The sequence below is a fragment of the Pectinophora gossypiella genome, chromosome 17 (assembly GCF_024362695.1).
Source record: "Pectinophora gossypiella chromosome 17, ilPecGoss1.1, whole genome shotgun sequence".
In the NCBI taxonomy this organism is placed as follows: Eukaryota; Metazoa; Arthropoda; class Insecta; order Lepidoptera; family Gelechiidae; genus Pectinophora; species Pectinophora gossypiella.
The window spans coordinates 5,806,792-5,828,953 of record NC_065420.1 but is presented as its reverse complement, the minus strand read 5'-3'; the positions used below and the strand labels follow the sequence as shown (position 1 = coordinate 5,828,953).

The 22,162-nt window shown below is 38.7% G+C and overlaps 1 protein-coding gene across 1 annotated transcript in view; it reads left to right on the top strand.

Annotated features, from left to right (window-relative positions):
* LOC126374302 (high affinity cAMP-specific and IBMX-insensitive 3',5'-cyclic phosphodiesterase 8) overlaps window positions 1-22,162 on the top strand; it is a 342,656-nt gene that overhangs the window by 77,781 nt on the left and 242,713 nt on the right. The window contains exon 2 of the mRNA XM_050020843.1: window positions 10,932-11,240. Within this exon, the coding sequence (XP_049876800.1) occupies window positions 10,988-11,240 (253 nt within the window). The 5' untranslated portion in view covers window positions 10,932-10,987. The remainder of the gene's footprint in view (window positions 1-10,931; window positions 11,241-22,162) is intronic.

Here is a 22,162-nt window from a genome sequence, read left to right as displayed (position 1 = left end):
GACTATATCCACCACGGATATTGAAGTAAAATGGAGCTTTGGGAACCATAAAATATCATAAAAACAAGACTTTTTATATCTTAAATGCCAAAAGTAATATTACGTGTAACGTAATGTTATGTAATGTTACATGTTATTGCGATATACATCACTAGAATTATGATTAAGTACTGCTACGAAGAAAGAGGTCTCTACATGTCGTCTTATACGAGCCGTGGTAGCCCAGTAGGTAGAACGCTTGCCTTCCTCTTTGAGATCGCAGGTTCGAATCCAGCACAGGCCTAAACCAATGATTGTCGAATATGGGATCAGTTTCAGAAATTAAACAATGTACTTGGTTTTTATCACACCGATTTATTCACTTCCACTATGACAATTTGCTTTAATATTATTTTAGGTCTACACCGCTAGGCTGCTCGTTTCATAATGCCGTCCTGGCCGTGTCGGTTGTCCCACCACCTCTCGGAAACCGCCCCTCCACTGCCGTAATATGTCATTCTAACAATACATTAACTATACTCATGACTTTCCGGTTTCCGAGAGGTAGTTAAGCAACCATACTTTTACATGTGCTTTAAAAAAATAATACTTCGCGACAAATAACTAAATAGAATAAATAATCATACAATTAATATAATAAGCCAACAACTCGGCCATCCTGTTTATAGCGAGTCCCTCGCTATACATGGTACGATCACATAGATAATTCATAACACAAAATAAAAAGAGAAAAAAAAAGAATAAATAAATAATTAACCGATTGAAACAATAAGTAAAACACTGGCTATAATATTAAAAATAACCCTTATGTTAATATGAAATAATAAAGACATTTAAATATAATGTGTGAATATAATGACAATATAATATGGTGACAAATTGATCATTGCATTTCAAAAATATGGATAATTCTTCAATATAAATTTATATAGCCACTTAAACTTACATCATCACTTTATTATAATAAATTATTCTTCTTTATCACTAGCAGAGCTTTCATTATCAACATCACTATTGAGATCTCGATCGAAATTCAACCAGGGCTGAATCTTGTCTAAAGCAACGACATTTTCATAGCGCCGACCGTGTTTTCGGGTAAGAGGAGTATCTTCTATAAGATACCTATCATTAGGGAGTACTTTTACTATGCGATAAGGCCCTTGATATTTATTTACTAGTTTATGCGATTTTCCATCGTGTGGTACTTGCCTCTCCACGCGTACCAAATCACCCTCTCCATAAATAGTACCTGGTTTGCGGGTTTTATTGAACCTCTGTGCATCTTTTTCTTGCTGTTCTTTTATTTTGTCGCTTGCCTGCTCCCGGATATTATTTAAATCATCTGAACTTACGACATTCAATGTTTCATGTATGACAGAGTTCAATATTCCCTGCGAATGACTCGTGATATTAAACCCAAATAGAAGTTCAGATGGAGTTTTTTGTGTAGTTTTATGTGTTGTCGTATTAAGACCTACCTGAATATCGGGAACATACTCATCCCAATTTTTCTCATCATCACCATGACAAGACGTAGATAGTGCGTCAAGAATAGTCCTATTAAATCTTTCCACTTGGCCATTTGCGCGGGGTGTGGAAACTGCATTTTCAATATGTTTAATACCATATGAAGAAACAAAGTCTTTAAATGTCTTACTCGTGAAACTGGTACCTTTGTCCGTGATTAGTCGAGTAGGAACTCCGAAATAACTGATGTGGTCTTTTAGAACCTTAACAGATGTAATCGACTTTGTATTTTTGACTGGAGTTACATTGACATATTTCGTAAAACCATCAACTATCACGAGTAAATAGCAGTTACCTCTCTTGCTCCTTATAAAAGGGCCCAAATGGTCCGCGTGGATAGTATGGAACGGGACACTGACTTTCTCTATGGGGTGAAGTTCACCCTCACGTTTACCACCAGGTGTTTTGTGGTGTGCACACTCTAGGCAAGATGCAACATATTTTTTTATAAAACGTCGCATTTTAGCGAACCAATAATGTTTCTGGATTCGCTGGAGTGTTTTATCAAATCCGCAATGGCCGACGTCATCGTGGTTCTTCTGAACTATTTGCCAACGAGCACTTTTTGGCACTAACCACTTCAGTTCGTCGCCAATAATACGGTAAACACGACCGTTTTTAAGTTTATAATTTTTACAGACATCTGCGATCTGCTCCGAATTTGAATCACTAAGAATTTCTTTTATTATTTTTATTTCGTCGTCTGCATTTTGGACGGTGATGATCCAGTCTTGGTCTTCTTCCACGGCAAGCACGTCGATAACGTGGGATTCTGATACACTATCGTCAACGGGGTTACGACTTAGCGCATCCGCGTGCACCATACGTGTACCAGGACGATACTCAATGGAACAGTCGTATTCCTGTATTTGTACCCACCAGCGGGCTACTCGTGGAATAACGTCTCGTTTAGTCAGTGTATACCTGAGAGCGTTGCAGTCCGTAAATATTTTAAATGGTATCCCAACCAGATACACTCTGAAACGATTCAAAGAGGCTATAACTGCGACTGTCTCCAACTCATACGAGTGCAGTTTGCGTTCGTCCGGTGTAGTCTTGCGACTAAAATACGACACTGGCTGGAAAATTCCATCCGCGTTGGCTTGCAGGAGTATTCCCGCAACACCGTTTTTACTGGCATCCGTGTGCAGCTGCGTTTCGGCTTTTGGGTCATATAATGCTAAAAGTGGCCTACGTGTTAGTAGGGTTTTGATATTATCAAAGGCACGTTGTTGAGTTTCCCCCCACACCCATATAGAATCTTTTTGTAATAGATCGGTGAGTGGAGATGCTATAAGGGCGTAGCCTTTGATGAAACGTCGAAAGAAACCGGATAGTCCGAGGAATTGTCTTATTTCATGCTGATTAGTAGGTGTCGGAAATTTCGAAACAGCATCGGTCTTTTTAGTTCCTGGGCGAATACCTTCACCGCTAACCTCAAAGCCGAGAAAGTCGATCCGGCTTTGAAAGAAATTGCATTTGCCTAATTTCAATGTAAGGCCTCCTTTCTTCAGCAACTGCAAAACCTCTTCCAACCTTTGTAATCCCTCACAGACATCTTTGGCTGGAATTAAAATGTCATCCATATAAACGATAGCATATTTTACTTTGGCTTCGGACAAAATTTTATTGATTGTTCTTTGAAACACTGAAGGTGCATTCACTAGCCCAAATGGCATTCTATTATATTCAAATTGTCCGTCAGGGGTTACAAAGGCTGTTTTATGACGAGACCCTTCTGCAATAGGTATCTGGTAATAACCAGACGCCAGATCGAGAGACGTGAATAAAGTGTTACCAGCAAGTTGGTCCAGTTGGTCTTCGACTCGGGGAAGAGGGTAATGGTCCTTTCTTGTTTTGCGATTTAACGCCCTGTAGTCAACGCATAGTCGCTTCTCCCCAGTCTTTTTTTGAACTAGGACAATGGGGCTTGCATAAGGCGACGAAGACTCTCTCACAATCCCATTATCAAGCATCTCTCGAACCATATTTCTCACCAGTATCCTCTCAGCGTACGACATCCGGTAGGGACGATATACCACTGGCTGTGAGTCTTCAAGCTCGATAACCATTTCGGTTGCCTCTGTGAAACCGAGATCTTCGAGGCCTTTCGAGAAACAATCACCGTAGTTCGATAAAAGTCGTTGAAGTTTTAGACGTTCGTCATTGCTCAGGTTTGCTCCACAGTTAATTGCTTCATCGACCTCTTCTTCATTAAAGGACATACTGCAACAATTAAGCGTAGTATTTTCGCTTTGTTTGAAGATAGCACGCGTTAAAAGGGAGCCCTCGTTGATAGTTGTGACTTCCGAGGATGTATTTAAGACTAGTACCGTACTACAACCTTGGTCGATGTCGTAATGTCCGGAGAGGAGATAATACTCTTTACCTTCTGGGCCTCGTAAAGAGCCATTGACATGAACCGTGCCGGTAACGAGAGAAGAGGATTCAACAGGAACCGGTGTTAACACGTTACAAGCCAAAGAGACTCGTTTTCTTGTTTTCAAATGCACCTTTTCATCCGTGATTCTCTGAAAGATAAGTTCTTTTGGGGTCTTGGATATTACTATGCTTGGGTTTTCAGTAAATGAGTGCCCCAACAGAGTTGGTTGACGAATTACGTAGTCCTCGACCACGTACAAGTTAATCACTTCACGAATGCCCTGAACTTCAACCTCACTCGTTACAATGCCCATAGGTGTTACCAAACTCCCTCCTATGCCTCTCAATACTGGCAAATCCTGAGACTTTTCAATATCAAGGTTCAATTCTCTGGCTGTACTTATCTTTATCAGTGAACATTGACTGCCTAGGTCAACATGGCATTTAACCATTGAATTGTTAACCTTAATATCCAGGATGTACTTGTTGTTTGCATCATCCATGTGTAGCTCTGCCACTTGTTTCACGACTTGCTCTTTAGCCCTTCCATCATATTTTTCTTGTGCTCTATTCATTTTTTTGAAGCAGTTTTCTGCTAAGTGTCCCATTTTCTCGCAATAAGTACATTTTACAGCAGGTTTGTCACATTTTATACTACGATGACCGACTAAGTTACAATTGTAACATTTGATATTGGTATTTTCTCTCGATGCGTTTAGTCCTCGAGGCTGTTGTCTTTGGTCACTATGACGAAACCGTTGGGAAGAGTCCGGACGATCTCTATCTCTATTTGGTGCCACTTTCACGGTTCTGAAATATTTCAATACTTGTTCGGGTTCTGTGAATTGGGCTGCTTGAGCACCTACCTTTACTGCACGATCCTCTACGCCGTGGAGAATGCAATCAACAGCTTGTCTGCCGTGTATTTTGCACCTGTTCAACAAATTGATCTTCGCATAGTAATAGTATTCCAACGACTCCCCGTATCGAACTTTTTTCGATAACATTTCTGTGAGTAGCTCTGCATAGTCCTCCCGACAGGGAAATGATTCAATTAGTTTCTTCTTCCATTCAGTCCACGAATGTAAAACAGTATCCAAGCCCTGATACCAGGATTTGGCAACGCCTACCAATTTAGGAAGAGCATAATAAATCGTTTCCCTGTCGTCCCATTGATAGATAGTAGCACATTCTTCTACCTTAGTAAGCCAAGTTAATACAGTTTGTTCCCTAGACATCGGATCAAATTCAGGAATGCCATTTGAATTGAAAGTAAGTCTTGGTTTATCCGAAGCATTTACATGTTTTAAAATATCCATAAACTTATCAAGAATCATGGAATCGTGATCTTTACTTCTTAACCTAGACAATCTAGAACGTTTAGCAAAATCATGGTAACGCTCACCAGAGTCCTCAGATGTTGAGCTACGTCGTTGTCGTCGTCGTCGTCCACTGCTGCGATGCTCTGGCCGTGAGCGTCTTGTAATAAATTCATCATAGCTCCGCCGAGAAAGATCAATTACATCGTGGCCCTGGTCCTGGCTGGCTGCATCTGGGCTGTGGTTAGGACCCCGACCCTGTAACCTGGGTGCTCCTGGGTCGTCCTGACAACTACCCTGGCCTTGTGACCTAGGCGCTCCTGGGTTACGTAGGTAAGAACCCTGACCCTGTGACCTGGGTTCTCCTGGGTCGTCTTGATAACTACCCTGGCCCTGTGACCTGGGCGCTCCTGGGTTACGTAGGTAAGAACCCTGACCCTGTGACCTGGGTTCTCCTGGGTCGTCTTGATAACTACCCTGGCCCTGTGACCTGGGCGCTCCTGGGTTACGTAGGTAAGAGCCCTGACCCTGTGACCTGGGTTCTCCTGGGTCACCTTGATAACTACCCTGGCCCTGTGACCTGGGCGCTCCTGGGTTACGTAGGTAGTTCGAACCGTCACCCCTTGGTATAGGGTCTCTTTGGTCGTCCATTCTGAAACTTAAAATTTTTTTTAAGCTTAGAACCTCATCAATACAGTGTAATTTATTAGTTTTGTTACTTTCCCTTACATTAAAACTATAACATCGGCTAATAGTCATCTCCAGGGAGTGCCCGGGCAAGAAAGCTATTATCCGTTAGACAATATACACCTATGGAGAGTAGCCCCATGTAGGTAAAATATAGTCAGATTTTTAAAATAGGCATCTTGTCACAAAGTAATAGTCATTTTGACAAACCAATAATGTAGTCATATACTTCATAATTACAACTGAACGATAATAATTTAAGAATATCAAACACGTGTATCTCCAGGGAGTACCCTGGCAAGATGAACATGCTTGACAAACCGTATAAATCTCCGGGATACAACCCGTAACGATAAATACAGCTTAATTTCTAACACTACGTAAACAAAATGAAATTTAAATTAACAAACACGTGGATCTCCAGGGAGTACCCTGGCAAGATAAACATGCTTGACAAACCGTATAAATCTCCGGGATACAACCCGTAACGATAAATACAGCTTAATTTCTAACACTACGTAAACAAAATGATATTTAAATTAACAAACACGTGGATCTCCAGGGAGTACCCTGGCAAGATGAACATGCTTGACAAACCGTATAAATCTCCGGGATACAACCCGTAACGATAAATACAGCTTAATTTCCAACAAGAAGCAATTCGTGAGCACATATGGGTCTATCAAAATAATGTCTCGATAAATGCAGGGAAAGCAAAAAAAAAAATAGAAATAAAGAAAGAAAATAACACTTACGTTAGCGTGGCGTAGCAAAAATCCTATTGATTTTTGTGTATCCCACTTCTGAAACTATGGGATCAGTTTCAGAAATTAAACAATGTACTTGGTTTTTATCACACCGATTTATTCACTTCCACTATGACAATTTGCTTTAATATTATTTTAGGTCTACACCGCTAGGCTGCTCGTTTCATAATGCCGTCCTGGCCGTGTCGGTTGTCCCACCACCTCTCGGAAACCGCCCCTCCACTGCCGTAATATGTCATTCTAACAATACATTAACTATACTCATGACTTTCCGGTTTCCGAGAGGTAGTTAAGCAACCATACTTTTACATGTGCTTTAAAAAAATAATACTTCGCGACAAATAACTAAATAGAATAAATAATCATACAATTAATATAATAAGCCAACACGAATATGTTTTCGAATTCATGTTTGGATCATAAATAATTATCACGTGCTCAGCGGTGAAGGAAAACATCGTGAGGAAACCCACATTCTGTATTGGGCTGGTTTTCCCTTCGCGGGTTGGAGGGTCAGAAAAGCAGTCGCTTCTGTAGAAACCGGACCTGTCAAATCTTCAGGTTAGGTAAGCGGACCCTGTGAAAAAAGGGATAATGCTAGGGAGATGTATTTTACATTCATAACATAAACAGCCTATATTCGTCCCACTGCTGGGCACAGGTCTCCCCTCAAACAAACGAGAGGGGGTATGGAGCATACTCCACCACGCTACTGAAAAAGTAAGATGATTCTGTGCATCGGACGCACGTGAAGCTCGTTGGTCCCAGGGATTAGCCGGAAAGCTCCTCCACCAACCCACATTATATTTTACCTGACAAAATCCAGTCAAGTCGAACTAGAATAAGGAATTATGTCCACTACACAACACGTTTGGTACTAGTAACTTAAACACAATATGAGCCATCATATCCATTTGAAGAAAGAAATATAAACATGTTTATTAATATGTCGGACACAGCAATACAGACTTAAACGTAAATACAAAAATAGGAGGGTGTCCACTATACAGGGTGTTAGCGACATCATAACGAAAACTTTGAGGGATGATTTAGGCCACGATTCTGAGTTGATATCAAGTGGAATTTTCCGTCCGGTCAGTCCCTCCTGTAAGCGTCCAAGTCGTCACGGCATCTCTTTCGAGAACATGAACGCGTTGGGTGCCTATTTTTATTTTCTCCCCATCTAGCATAGAAGCAAAATAGGACCTATGGACTTCACAAATCTAAAGACTTCACGATCCATAATCCAAGTAACGTCTTGGCAGTCACCCTATAAGCACAGCTGGAACCCACACAAATCCTTTTAAAATTTTCGTGTTTACCTTCCATTTCCAAAGGGTACTCAGGTACTACACACGAGGCATTGAGGCACTTACTCACAATTTCGTACCGAAATTAATCCGGTACGGTACCAAATACGTAATGGTACCGGTATTATTTTATTATTTCCTACGATATTCTTTGAGTGTGAGGTGTTTGGAAAGGTTGTCTGTAGCAGGCGAAATGAGGAAAGCGGGTATGGTTATCTGATCTGAAGTGTTATTTCATAAACAAATCAAATTGAACCATCTTCTTTGCGGGAATGGGAGTGAAAAAAATGCTGTGCGGAAAAGGCGTGACTTACATCATCGCAGTCACAGATTCAAATCCCAGCTTGGGCTCTGGTTCTAATCCACTGAATTGAGCCGTCAGGTTCAAGATCTGATTACTAAATAAACACAGGTCTAAAATTAACGAAAAACATTTTCTTTTTTCTATCTAACTTATTTATTAATTTAAGTCAAGAAAAACGTAATAATGAGTCAGACTTTTTATCACGTTTTTCTACGACGTCACTGTGTGGGTTTTCATACAAATTCGATAGTAATTTCGTTTAGTAAAAAGTAATTAATTTGACCAGTTGGAAACTAGCCTATATCTGAACATATATAGTGGTATATACATTGTTTTAAGTTTACGCGGTTATTATCATAATTAAAGCACACATATCCCCATTTAAACGCGGTAAGAACCCGTTATTATGTGCTTTAATTATAGTATATAGTGGTCATCATATTTGACGAAGCTTTTGTGGATTTTATTGAATTAAGTACATTTGTGACGAAGCTTGTGGTGGATGCCTAGTCTCTTTGTTTTTTTTTAATCAATGAATTAGTCATCATCATCTACCTATCATTATTCCGTTTTCCACAGGGTCCGCTTACCTAAAACAGAACACGACGACCGGACTTCCAAAAGCCATTCTATAATGGCCCGGTTCCGTCCGGTAAATCTATACTTACCAAACATTAAAACAAGGCTAAATTTTCGCCCCGTGTAAACGTGGTCGTCGACATGCCGCGGCGACGGTCGGCGACGTAGTTGAGATGCCGCGGCGACGGTCGGCGATGTCGTTGACATGCCGTGGCGACGGTCGGCGATGTCGTTGACATGCCGTGGCGACGTGATGGTCGGCGACACCATCGTCGTTCGTCTGTAAGCCCCCAAACGTATCCTGACAGTAACAACAGTGCACTATACAGAGATTTTGTTGTCATGTTATTTATTTATTCAGCCCAAAAAAATCCTTTACCATCGTCTGTCGCCATAAAACCAACAATAAACGTCATATTTTTTGTTACAACTTGTTGTTACAAAGGAAATAAATTGGATTTAGCTCACATAGTGGAGTTCAAAACACAAGCAACCAATAATTGAATGTGACGCGATATTTTTTGTTTGCTACAAAATTTTATGCTGTTGCAGAAAATGGAAATACTTTTTCATTCAATATTGGTTTGCGTATGACCACAGTTTTACGTGAGTTTTGCGCATATTGTCATTGTGATGATCGAGACGCGCATCTATCATCGCCACGGTTAATCATAAACATAATTCTTATTATAGAGAAATGCCGCGGAAGCACAGTCGAAGGGACCGAAATATGCACAAAACGATTATATTATTTAAGACAACGATTGTATTATATAACTTTCTACGTCACTCATTGCTTCTTTGGTATTATGCGACCATAACTAGTGCTTGTATTACTACTCAATGAACGGCGGACAAATCGATGTAACGGTCCAGCCAGAAATGCCTTGGTGCGGCCGCTTCACACGCCGATGTGAATTAACCGGCGATATGTGAAAGAAGTGTGTGGGCTCATGTTTCTATGATCTGTGGCTTAGGATCACTTACCTAATTGTAACCAATTTTTTTTTGACGTGACTTATCGTAGGTTTGCCGCAGATGGCATTACCTACTTGGCCGGACAAATGGGGAGCGCTGAAGGCTCTCACCCGATACAACGTTTAACCTCTCATATGCCGAGATACCAGACACAATAGATTTTACCTACATTGTGTCTGGTCGAGATCCGCGTTCCGGCGTTCGAAAGATTAAGACAACAGTCCTCAGGGTGCCCAGTTGGGCCGATAGCGATAAGCGCTGAATGAGGGAAATCGTCGACTACGTCGGCGGGGTCGGTATCGGGGTAACCAATAAATAACCAATGAATCTACCTGTTTTGTATGGTCCCCATACGAACATGTACACACCCTCAAACAAGCATAGAAACATATCGTGATATTTTGAAAAAAAAAGAAAAATATAACTATGTTATTTTAGTGAGAAATATTCAATTGCGGAGTTGCTGTTTCTGATAATTGCTAACAAATACCATAAAATGAGATTGTTTTGTTACAAATTTTAAAAGTGCTTAAAGCTTTGCTTGTTGCAAGCTTTGTTCAGCGTACCCGTCCAGCGCAAAATGAAAGAATTTAATCAAATCGAAACCGAACAACATAAAAGAAGAATTTAAAGAAAACAACTCACTTTCTTTTGTGTTATTATAAAATTGGATAAAGCAGCAAATGAAAAGATATTCCAAATTCTTTACCAGTGGTCTCAAAAAACGTTAATTTCAAACTGAATACTTACCTACTTTTTTACCTAAGATTTTTTCCATTGTTTTAGTTCACCTTCACCACCCACCCGCACTGGAGTAGCATGATGGAGGTTGCTCCCATGTCCCTTCTCGATAATTGAAGGGAGATATGTATTTGTGTCTTGACATGAATAAAGTTATCTAAAAAACATTGAAACAATTCACTTAAAAAGCAATATTGCTATTTGACATTTGTTGACGTTAACACACGTAACATCAAATAGCAATATTGCTTTTTAGATAAATTGCTTCGATGTGGCCTTTTTAACCCTTTTCATGCCAGTAGGTCAACATTAACAAAATCACCTTTCCTTGTTCCAGATAAATCAGTGATGAGTGACAGTGTAAGTGCCAAAGTGTAGTGCCAATGTGACAGCATGGGTTGCACGCCGAGTATGCTGCTCGAACACAAGAGCAGGCGACGGGACAGCACAGGCTCGCAAGAGGCTGCCCTAGCGAAAGTAGCCCCGACTCCAGTGTGTCAGAACAAAGCAGTACAAGCGGCGAGAGCTCCCAGAGCGTCACTAGAGTCGGACGGCTTCAGCATACAGCTCTCCAGCAAAAAGGACAGCTATGTCTCACAAATGGGGAACAATTTCGCGACGCAGCTCCATATTAAGAGGATATCCGGTAAGTTTATAATCACGAAGAGCTCACACAACTACACACACGAGTTAGGAATTGTACTTTCTCCAGGATGATCCATAATGCTTTTTTTATAAGGAAGAAGACACTTCCAAGTAAGTGTAGAATAAAAGTCGGTTATTTTTTTGCTGGTTGAAAAATTGGAATGTTATGCACTATCACAATTTGTATCATGCTTCAGGTGAAAATGTGGTCAAACGCGAATTTATAGTATTTTTTTTTTGTTGTTAGAAAAAACATTGTATGAATACATCGGACGATATAACGATAGAAAATGAGTTTTTAATCTATACGGGATGTTACTGTTAGTTACATCATAAAATTTTGAGGGATGATTCAGACCATAATTCTGAGTTGATATCAAGCGGAATTTTCTGTCTCAAAAGGATAGAACTAAAAATAATTAAAAAAGACACGAACATTTCCGTGATTTTTCCGACAGGAAAATCCACTTGACATCAACTCAGAATCGTGGTCTGAAACCTCAGTATTCGTTACGGTGTTACTAACACCCATACGTACTTGTATGGCTACCTGTACGTATTTGTACGGGGTGTAAGTGACATCGTAACGCATACTTAGGCGGATGATTTAGCTTATTATTCTGAGTTGATATGAAGTATAATTTTCCATTGCAAAAGTATAGAATTGAAAATAATAATAAAAAATGAATTTTCGACGGAAAATTCCACTTTATATTAACTCGGAATTATGGGCTGAATCATACCCCTCAATATTCGTTACGATGTCACTAACACCCTGTATATTTATTGGATATCATGGAAAGTGGGTTTTAGGAAAATGTTGAGCGAATGAATGAATCGGCCTCTGTTGCAGATATTTTCTCTTTTCTGCTATACTTAAACTTATAAATCTTCTTTCTATGGATATCGACTTGTTTTTTTATTGTTACTTGTTTAATAATCAGATGTATATTGTAATTTCTTCTTATAGTTCTTTGGTTTCCCCGTTTCTTTTGTCGTCTTATTAACTTTAGTTGAATATATTTTATCATCACCTATAACGTCTTTAATAATTTTTTGCGCAGCTTTAGTGACTTCGCGATCGGACTTGTTATTACATTTGTCCTTTTCAGCATAAGGACAGTACTTATTTCTTTTATATTCGGCTATCCGTGACATGATTTCTTTAAGGTCTTTTATAATTATACATTTTGGGAGGTTAAATTTTCCCCATTGAACTTCAATACAATTAATGTCGGGGTCAGGTGCCATAGTTGTCGATTTCTTTATATATAATGTCGTGGTAGAGCACACTAAACATAACTGGAAATAAAACGTAAAACATGTTAATTTACATGCACGACGAACAACCTCCGTGGTCCAGTAGTTGAGCGTTGGGCTCACGATCCGGAGGTCCCGGGTTCGATTCCCGGTGGGGACAAAAAAAAATAATCGATCTACCCTAGCGGGCCGATAGCGATAAGCAATGAAACAAATAACACGTCGGCGGGGTCGATATTGAGGCCCTGATGTATTTGTTCTCGCGTGAAGGAAAAACGTTAATTACTCATATTAAAAGCTCTGTTTTAAATAGCTGTTTTACTTAAATAGAATATGGTAATATGATAGTACTTACAAGAATAAAAAGAAACATGATTTGTCGAAGTCGAAGGTCTTCACAAAATGATTTAGAGAACTTATATTAGTAATTAATACCTACTGTTCTCGACGACATTATTGAACGTGCTTTTAATTATTCGATATTAATAGTGCTTATATAAGGTTACAACATCAATCAAATCTATTTGGACACGCATGGAAATGTGTTGAAATACTTATATCATCATTTTACGCGCGAAAATCCTGTTCAAACCATATAATTATATTTTGAATCTATGGTTCAGAGGCCATCTGGACCCATACGTATTATTCCTTATTCTATGCCTATACCACTAAATTGCGCCGTGTACTAGGTTTAAGTTAAATCATAAAATTCTAATTGCTAAAGAATTATGAAATTTTAAAAATAAAGACAGATCTAGAACTAACGAAACATAATTTATTGTTCTATTTAAGTTATTTATGAATTTTACGTCACTGTGTGATGTTTCGTACAAATTCGATAGTAATTTCGTGTTTTGACGTTTAGTAAGAAGTAACCGATTTGACTAGTTGGAAACTATAGTTGTCATCATGTTTAACGAAGCTTGTGTGGATTTCCTTGACTGTTTAAAATTACATTTGTGACGAAGCCTTGCTTTTATTTTCTCGTCTTGCTTTTTTTTTCAAATAATTCTTCCTCCATTTTGCCACCCCTTCCAGTCCTGCGCTTACCTCATCCAAATTTTTCCCGCCGTTGCAACGATTTCATTATGACCACCGGGCCACTGGTCTACTGTGCTTTCCCCTTCTCGAGGCCACCATTCTGTGACGGCCTTTGACCACCGACCATCATCGCATGCCAAGTATCCGGCCCATTTCCACTTAAGACTAGAGATTCGCTTACCCACGTCGAAGACCTTCGTCTTTCGACGAATATCAACATTGGATACGCGATGCACGAGGGAGATGCATGACATGGAACGCTTCATGGGTCTTTGTGCGAAGTAAAAATGGACTTGAGTATAAATAATAGATAGTTAGATAAAATAAGATAGGTACTTACTTAAATATTTTCTTACTTAGGCATTTTAGTATAGTACATATAAATATGAAATCAAATAAATTTATAATTATTTTTTCTTATCATTTTTTTTTTCTTTTTTGCTTTGGATGAGTTTTTCTTTTTGTAGATATCTGTATGTTGTTTTGTTTAATCAATTATTTGGTCTTATGTTAAAGTAGATAATATACTTAATTCAATGTGATTTATAAAATAAATTCACTCTTAATCAAAGTATATAATAATGTATTTTATGATTTTATTATGTGATTTAAATTTAAATTGTCGTTAAAAATATCGATACTCCGTTTCGTGATTTAGGTTATTTATTTCAAGAAAACTTCTATATTAGCAGTAGGTTCAGGAAAAATAATCGTCAATAATCTTGGCGACGACTTTGCTGTGAGGAAAAATTTTACATTTGTACGTCTCCTCATAAGGGCAATATTCTCCTCTTTTAAATAAGGCCACTCTGTCCATAATTGCCTTCATGTCTTTTATTACTATACAATCTGGGAGGCGAAAATCTTCCCATTTCGCTTTAACACATTTTAAATCAGGATCAGGTCTAACAGTTGTAGTTCGTTTACGAAATCTGTCGCCCGCAGTAGCTGAGAATATCTGAAAATTGAAAGTCTATCATCATATTTCATAGTCACTTTGGGGCTCAATAGTGACCCTGACGCCAGAGTTGATGAGGTTGGTACACACACGATAGAAGAAGAGAAGATAGACACTGAGATCATGTGGTTCGCCGGCGTGCTTCTCAAACGGGGAGCGCGGGTTCGCACCCCGGTACCGAACTTGCACTAATGTATTATTAATGTAGTTTTCAGTAACACAGTTGGACCGACCATTATACACGGCTCACCTATCACATTGGGCTAACTCGGTGAGCTGTGAGTATTTAGTTCATCTTTTTTTTTAAATTTATTTGGATCAACCAACAATGATACAATATGGTTTAATAATTAATATTACAATATTTGTCTTGGTAATTGTACCACCAGCGGCGTTGACCGCATTTTACTAAATAAGTAAAGAGGAAGCAGATCGAACCTGACACTATTACAATAATTATTTAATACAAAAAAGAAAGAAATGTAATTAAATGTACCAATACAATAGACTTCTTGCGATGGATGACCCCAATTGTTTGTCTGTGTACTTATTGATTTCCGTGTGGTTTCTGTCCTGTGTTAAATGTAATGTACCTGTCTGTCTGTGTCTGTGGTGTCCGGAAGTAATAAATGTTTCTTTCTTTCTTTCTTTCAATTGGGTTATAGTCATGAGCTTATGTTATGGTACGTCCTCATATTTTTCTTTCGGGTAAACAAAATGTCTAATGTAAGTCTATTTATTAATCCATCGTTTCATTATTTGGAATACCACTGCCACAGCGAGATGGCAAAAATATTGTATACAGATTGGCGAATTCTTTAAACACATATAATGCACTAAGTAGCTGCTACCCGCGAGTTCATTCGCGTGAAACCCTAATATTATAAGTCTAACCCCCTACCCCTTAGGGGATGAATTCCGCAAAATTCCGTCTTAGTGACCACGTACGTCTTAAAAGGAACCCCCATACAATATTTGAAACCCCTAGCAATTGTATTTTCTGAAATTTCGAGATGAGTGAGTCAGTCAACTTTCGCTTTTATAAACAGAAATCAGAATCATTTACTCAACGTAATTATCATGGATAAACTTGTTGAAGGTCAATGTAACATTTTTGAATTTACGTCATTTCGCAAGGTGTCATGGCCGAGGAGAAGAAATGACAAGAAACTGCATCAGCAACACATCCCTCATCAACGTATATTATACATATCATATATTTATTATATAAAGATTTTGAATGATAATACTAATCGATAGATATGAGTAAAAAGAAGAATATTAAGGAGGATTATATACCTAACATCTATTTTTTGAAGAAACTATAACTAAATAAGGATTGTGAAAATAACAGTTGATATACTTACAATAATAAAGGTAATTACCTTTAGTATAAATGTTTTGGTTTCCATTGAAAAGTTTACAAAATCAAGTAGGACAGTTGAATTGATAGATGAAAGGATGGTAATATAGAATGAAAATATAATTTTTAATTTGCAATAGGTCGTCCAATGGTTCTAGATGGTAAATAAACGATTTTTGAAATACGTTACGTGCTTAAAATTAAGTGGCTAATCACAACAAATTACTACAAATCGCTGAACAAGGTTTCATTGTGGCTAGCAATATATGTTGTTAGGGTTCCGTAAGCTAAATCATAATAAAGATGAAATCTTATGATTTTACTCCTCCGCTAGACCGTGAGCAGAGCATAAATTTATTTATTTCACGAAACATGTCTCATATGTGTTAGTAAACTTATTCTAGATGTTAGTAGCTTTATCTAATATTAGATGCTATGACATGCAAGTCACAGCATCTACGCAGATACGGGCAGTCGAGTCGCGCACTTATCATCGAGAGGGCGGGGTTGCCGCTGCCCCGCACCCTGCGCACCAGAGACGTGCATCGCTTCCTCATAGTCGTATAAAAGCAGTCGACGCGAGCTTCAGCGAACATGCCCGAGGCGCTACAGAAGCGAGGCAGCCGCAATAACACCCTAAAAGCGTTGTTGAACTGGACGCGGATAGCGTTGTATGCTTTCTGAGTGAAATTCGCCCACAGGCTGCACGTGTAGAGCGAATCGTAAAGTAATACTACGTATAGAACGACATCTCTCCGCTCCCCACCAGCGGCTAAGCTAGGTTTACCTCACCCCTCGGTCTTACTTAAGTCTCAATCGTATGGGCGTCAGACGTCACACACAGATGCGCGTGTACGATAACGTCATTGTGAAGTGTCTGTGTAAAACGAGGTTTTTGTATGAAGTGTCCTGGATGTGCCGTCAGTAAAGAAAAAACAGAAAGTGTACAGCTGCTTAAACCACTTACCCTAAAAATGCTGATTACGAATTACATTATATAAATTCACGCCTGTATTCCCTGGGATGGACAGAGCCACAAGTAATCAAAGAAAACTTGCACCCACTGTTAATTCGGAGTCTTAAAATGAAAGTGTTTTTTATCGCTCTTCTTGTTGTTATATAGAGTGATCTGTGTTATCCTGTTTACAATAAATTATTAAAAATATAAGTTTCAAAACTACGGAAAAATGAGGAAGTGTTGTTTTAACTAACATATGTAGTTGGCTCGACCATTATAGACGGCGATACGGGTCGCCACCTATCACGTCAGTCTAACAGAAAGCTCGATGAGGTGCGGGTACTTAGTTCATCTTGCGATGGATGTACCGCTGACTACTGCAATTGGTATATATACTCGTGAGCTTATGTAGTTATTATATTTTTACTTTCTTCGCTCTGGACATACACAGGCATACTTTCCTATTGTGTTAAGCTGATCACGACCGCGCAAATCGTAGGTGACTGCAAACTGACGTATCTGCAATTCTTTGCTACAATAATTTGTGTCTTGTTGAGAATTGCAAAAGGTGCAAAATAAGATTCGCCAAAAATTTCAGATACGTCAGTTAGCGATGTCAGTGACGAAATGAGTCGACTGCGTGTTAATTTCATTCCCTAGTTTAGGATGCGCGCGCAAATGGGCCTTAAACGTGTTCCCTTTATTTATGGTAACTCAATGACCATTGACCTTACTAGTGGTGCATAGTATGTAGACAGTAATTTGAGTTTGGAACTTGTCTTTTAGTACTTATTATGTGTTCGCTACATATATACCTATATGCATTTTGTATGTATGTAGGTACATAAACTCACGCTCATGACCTCAAATGAGATGGATATTATACATAAATAATGGTGCTAATTCCTGCAGACGCCATATAATTTTATTTTAAGTTATACCACTCATTTTTTTATCCGTTGAAAAAGAAAAGACGGGAAATCGACATGTATAAAAGGGCATTGAACATTTCACTATGGAGGCTGGCATAGCCTGGTGGCGCCACCTAGCGGATTTTTCAAAACTGCGGCGCACGATGAAACCTATGCATATCGATAGGGGGTACTTTTCTGCACAAAAAAGCTTTAATGAACCTATGCTCTAAAGCGTCACGTTTTCAAGATATTTAGCTTGAAAGTTCCGAAAAGTGTTGTATGAACAAATCGATTTTACTTTTATATGCAATTGGAATATAGTGACTAAGTGATTATGCATGGAATATTAGTGTTTAATATACCACATATTTACTTTATTGAAAAATAAATAAATAGAAAATAGATAAAATAAATATCTATAACTTACTTTTATGTGTAACTTAAAAGAAATCCAGAAACGAGTCGTGAGATGTACAGCTCATGACTTATTCTCGTGGTAATCACGCTCAAAGTTATTTGCTATGATTGTCTAACAATTTCACACTTTTTGAGTTTTTATGTTTATTCAATGAAAGACATTTATGTCTAATCACAGTGAAAGCAGGTGGGGTGTGAAAATTCGCTTTTAGGACTACTTTACTTTACAGCAGTGTATGGAACATAACTAGTTCGTATAGACACACCAATGGGGTGTGTGCCTTCAATGCAACGGGACCTTAAGCTGTTTAGTTCATAACAATCATATTACATGAACACATTGTTCAATTATTCATCGATTTTCTTAGTTGTGTTTTTATAAGTATGAAATAAAACATCGTAAAAGTAGTCATATAGTTATTTATATTTTGCTTAAAAATGTAATCAATACTAATTGTTATTGAATACATACAGTGTATATACTTATAACAAATAGGCTTTTTTTATACATATTCGTACCTATTAGGATAATGAATATCAGTCTTCTTGAATAATCAATCTTCTTCTTCATCAGAAATAATAACTTGATCTAAAAAGGCAGCAGGTGGTTGAATTTCTTGGTGCCGAGCCCATCCCATATACCAAACTATGCACATGACATGAGCACAGCACCCGAGTGTCCGTTTTCCAACTATACAGCTGCAATAGTGACCGACAAGTTTATTTCTGTTTTTCGAACTATTATTTAGCAAGATATATACAAAATAAATTCTGTTGCTCTGGTGCCTCGAGAGTATTTTAGCTCTTGTCAGCCAAGGATCACAAACTACTATGTTGTATTGATTTAAATTATAGTCAACTTCAAAATCTTCATACACTTCAATGAAAAACGTTCCGTTTTCTTTTAGGTGTTCGCCATAGTAGCTTCTTGCCTGCGTCACTTGATACGGCCCCAGAGACATTATCAACAGATCCTCATATGATAAGATGGGAAACTGTTGAAAGCCTTCACTTGAGTTTATAGCTTGGAAAGCGGCTCTGCGTTGATTTAAATTGTTTTGTATTACAAACTCGCACAGATAGTTTGGGGCGTCGTGCTTAAGGTATATATCGTTGATTATTTCATTTACGAGTGGGTGATTTGTCACCCGTTTTCCGAAGGCATTTATTAGGGCGCAAGCAATCGTCACTTCCTCTTTTAAATGTGGCATATTCGGTATTGCGTAGTTAGCTGGAAACGATAAGAATACTGTTCCATCAATAATGAAGTAAGTACGTCACATTTAGACTGCGTTTCCACCAGTAACATGCTAGATGCTACGTTGCATACCCTACAATCGGGTTCATTGTGCCGATCAGAATCAGACCCAATTATCTGATTGGTGGATATTAAACCTAGCAACGTAGCACATGTCAGATGAAAAAACAGCCTTACCGTTGTGCTTGCATTAATATGAACTGATTACTCTCTACTGTTACAAAAAAATGCAAATATCATTTATTATACATAATTAAGTGGTAATAGTTGGCTATAAAATCTATTGAAAGCGTAAGTCTGGTACACAAGTGATACGCTTGGCGTAAGAGCTATCTCTGGCTAATTATAATAGAGATAAGTTGACGACTTTCTGTTAAAAATGTTTTGCGTTGATTACACTTTGTCTAAGACGCTACATAATGAGAGCTTCGATAAAGTAGGATATATTATATCCATACACGAATTTTTTTCATATGACATTTCGATTATGAAAAGCACGATTGAGAAACGAGCCGAATTATACATTGTCATTTTATGTATTATACTGACCAGGGACTATAATATAGATACCAGATACACTGCATACTGAGATTTTTATTTTTTGCAATGTTCAAATAAGATTACTTACGAGGGGCGGCTGAAAAGTTATGAGCCTAAGGTATTAAAAATACTGATAGATGTGTATAAAAAAAATATTTTTCTATGTAATCTCCCTCTACTTCAACACACTTCTTACATTTATTATAAAGCGCTTTTAACCCGGTCAAAAAATATTCGCCGTCTTTGTCTTCGAAATGTTCGTTTACGGCCGCCTTCATTCCCTCGTCACTGGCAAATCTCCGTCCTCGGAGGTCCTTTTTTAAATCGGAAAAAAGGAAATAGTCGCTAGGGGCCAGGTCTAGACTGTACGGTGGGTGGTTGATTTCTTCAAATCCAGTCTCGGCAAGGGCACGCCTTGCAACTCGCGCAGTGTGGACGGGTGCATTGTCTTGCAAAAACAGGACACCTTTCGCAAGTTTGCCTCTCCTTTTCTCGACAACCACTTGACGCACTCTTGTCAACAATCCAGCATAATAATTACCATTCATTGTAGTATTTTTGGAAAGGTAATCTATAAACAAAATTCCTTCACAATCCCAAAAAACAGTGGCCATGAGCTTGGACGCCGATCTTTCAACTTTGAATTTCCGAGGCTGCCTTTCTCCTTTTTCTATCCACTGCATTGACTCCTGTTTGGATTCAGGATCATACTGTCGAATTTATGATTCATCAACAGTGACAAGACGCGAAAAAACATCATCAGGATTATCACCACAGATGTCCAAAAACTCCTGCGAAGTTGTGACGAGTCGCTGTTTATCCAACGGCGTGAACATTTTTGGCACCCATCGCACACACACCTTTTTCATGTGCAAATGATTATGCAGAATGGCGCCGATTCGGTCCTTGCTAATGCCTATAGCTTCAGCTAGATGCCACAACTTGAATCGCCGATCTTCAAGAACAAGTTTTTTTACTTTTTCGATGTTTTCTTCGGTAACGGCGGTGTTCGGCCGCCCCGGCCTGGGGTCATCTTTGAGCGACTCCCTGCCATGTTTGAATTTTCGGCTCCAACGTTTTACGGTGGCAAACGAAGGTGCAGACGCTCCGTAAACAGTAGACATGTCTTAAAATATTTCCGTCGGCGTTTTATTCTTCTTTGTAAGGTATTTGATGACAGCTCTGTACTCGAATTTCGTGCAATTCGCGGAATACTCAGACATGGTGACGTTTAAGGTTCAATTACTAAAAAAGTACTGATGCTAAAGACATGAAAATTGAGATTTATATTGCTTGAGATACCCTCAATTAGTGCTGTACCGCGCGGCTCACTAGTAATAGTTAAAGGTACTTAGGCTCATAATTTTCCAGCCGCCCCTCGTAGCTCTCGATCGTCAAATAAGTGGCGAGCATAATTCAGGATGTTGGGGTGCCTAGCAATATAATCTTCAGTTGTCAAGTAAGACTGTATAGGACGCCGAGATCTTCGGCGCGGGCCACGAACAGTGCTTACACCACAACAAAAAACATTGCCTGGCACCAACATGACTGGACATCTTGCCAAGACAACAACAACAAATTCAACAATAACACTAACAAAGTCAACAAAAATACTAACAAACTCAAGAGGAATATTAACAAACTCAACAGTGGTAACAAATACAACAGAATGAACAGGATAGAGTCTCAGAACAGACAAAAGCGCGTGCGCACGTTGAAGATGAAAGTGGCAAACTGACTGAAAGTTCACCCGGCTGCCAATCGTCCTATTGTATTTATTGCATGATGTTGTCTCACTCACACTTATTGTATGGCTATTCGCTATCCTTGTTGATTCCGCCGAAATAATAGAAATTCGTGCAACTTTAAACAAAGGACCTCCATTTTCGCAGTTCCTGGAATTAAACGAGAAAGCAAAATGGCAGTTAATAAGTACACCATTTTGTTTCTCTTACACAGATTTCTTAAACTTCGAGAATTCTGCTTTTTAACGAGTACTAATGATGCCGCACTGAACGCATTGCGTATATAAAAATGTAAACTTTATTTTATATTTCATTAGATCCTGTCGTTGTGTCAAGTAAAATCAAGTTAAGGAGTAAATGACGCCTATATCATACATAACACAAACTGATAAACTCAGTTTGCAATTAGTAACCTTAGATAAGGTGTGCACAGTTAAGTACCTATGTACTTCCTATATAATGTAGC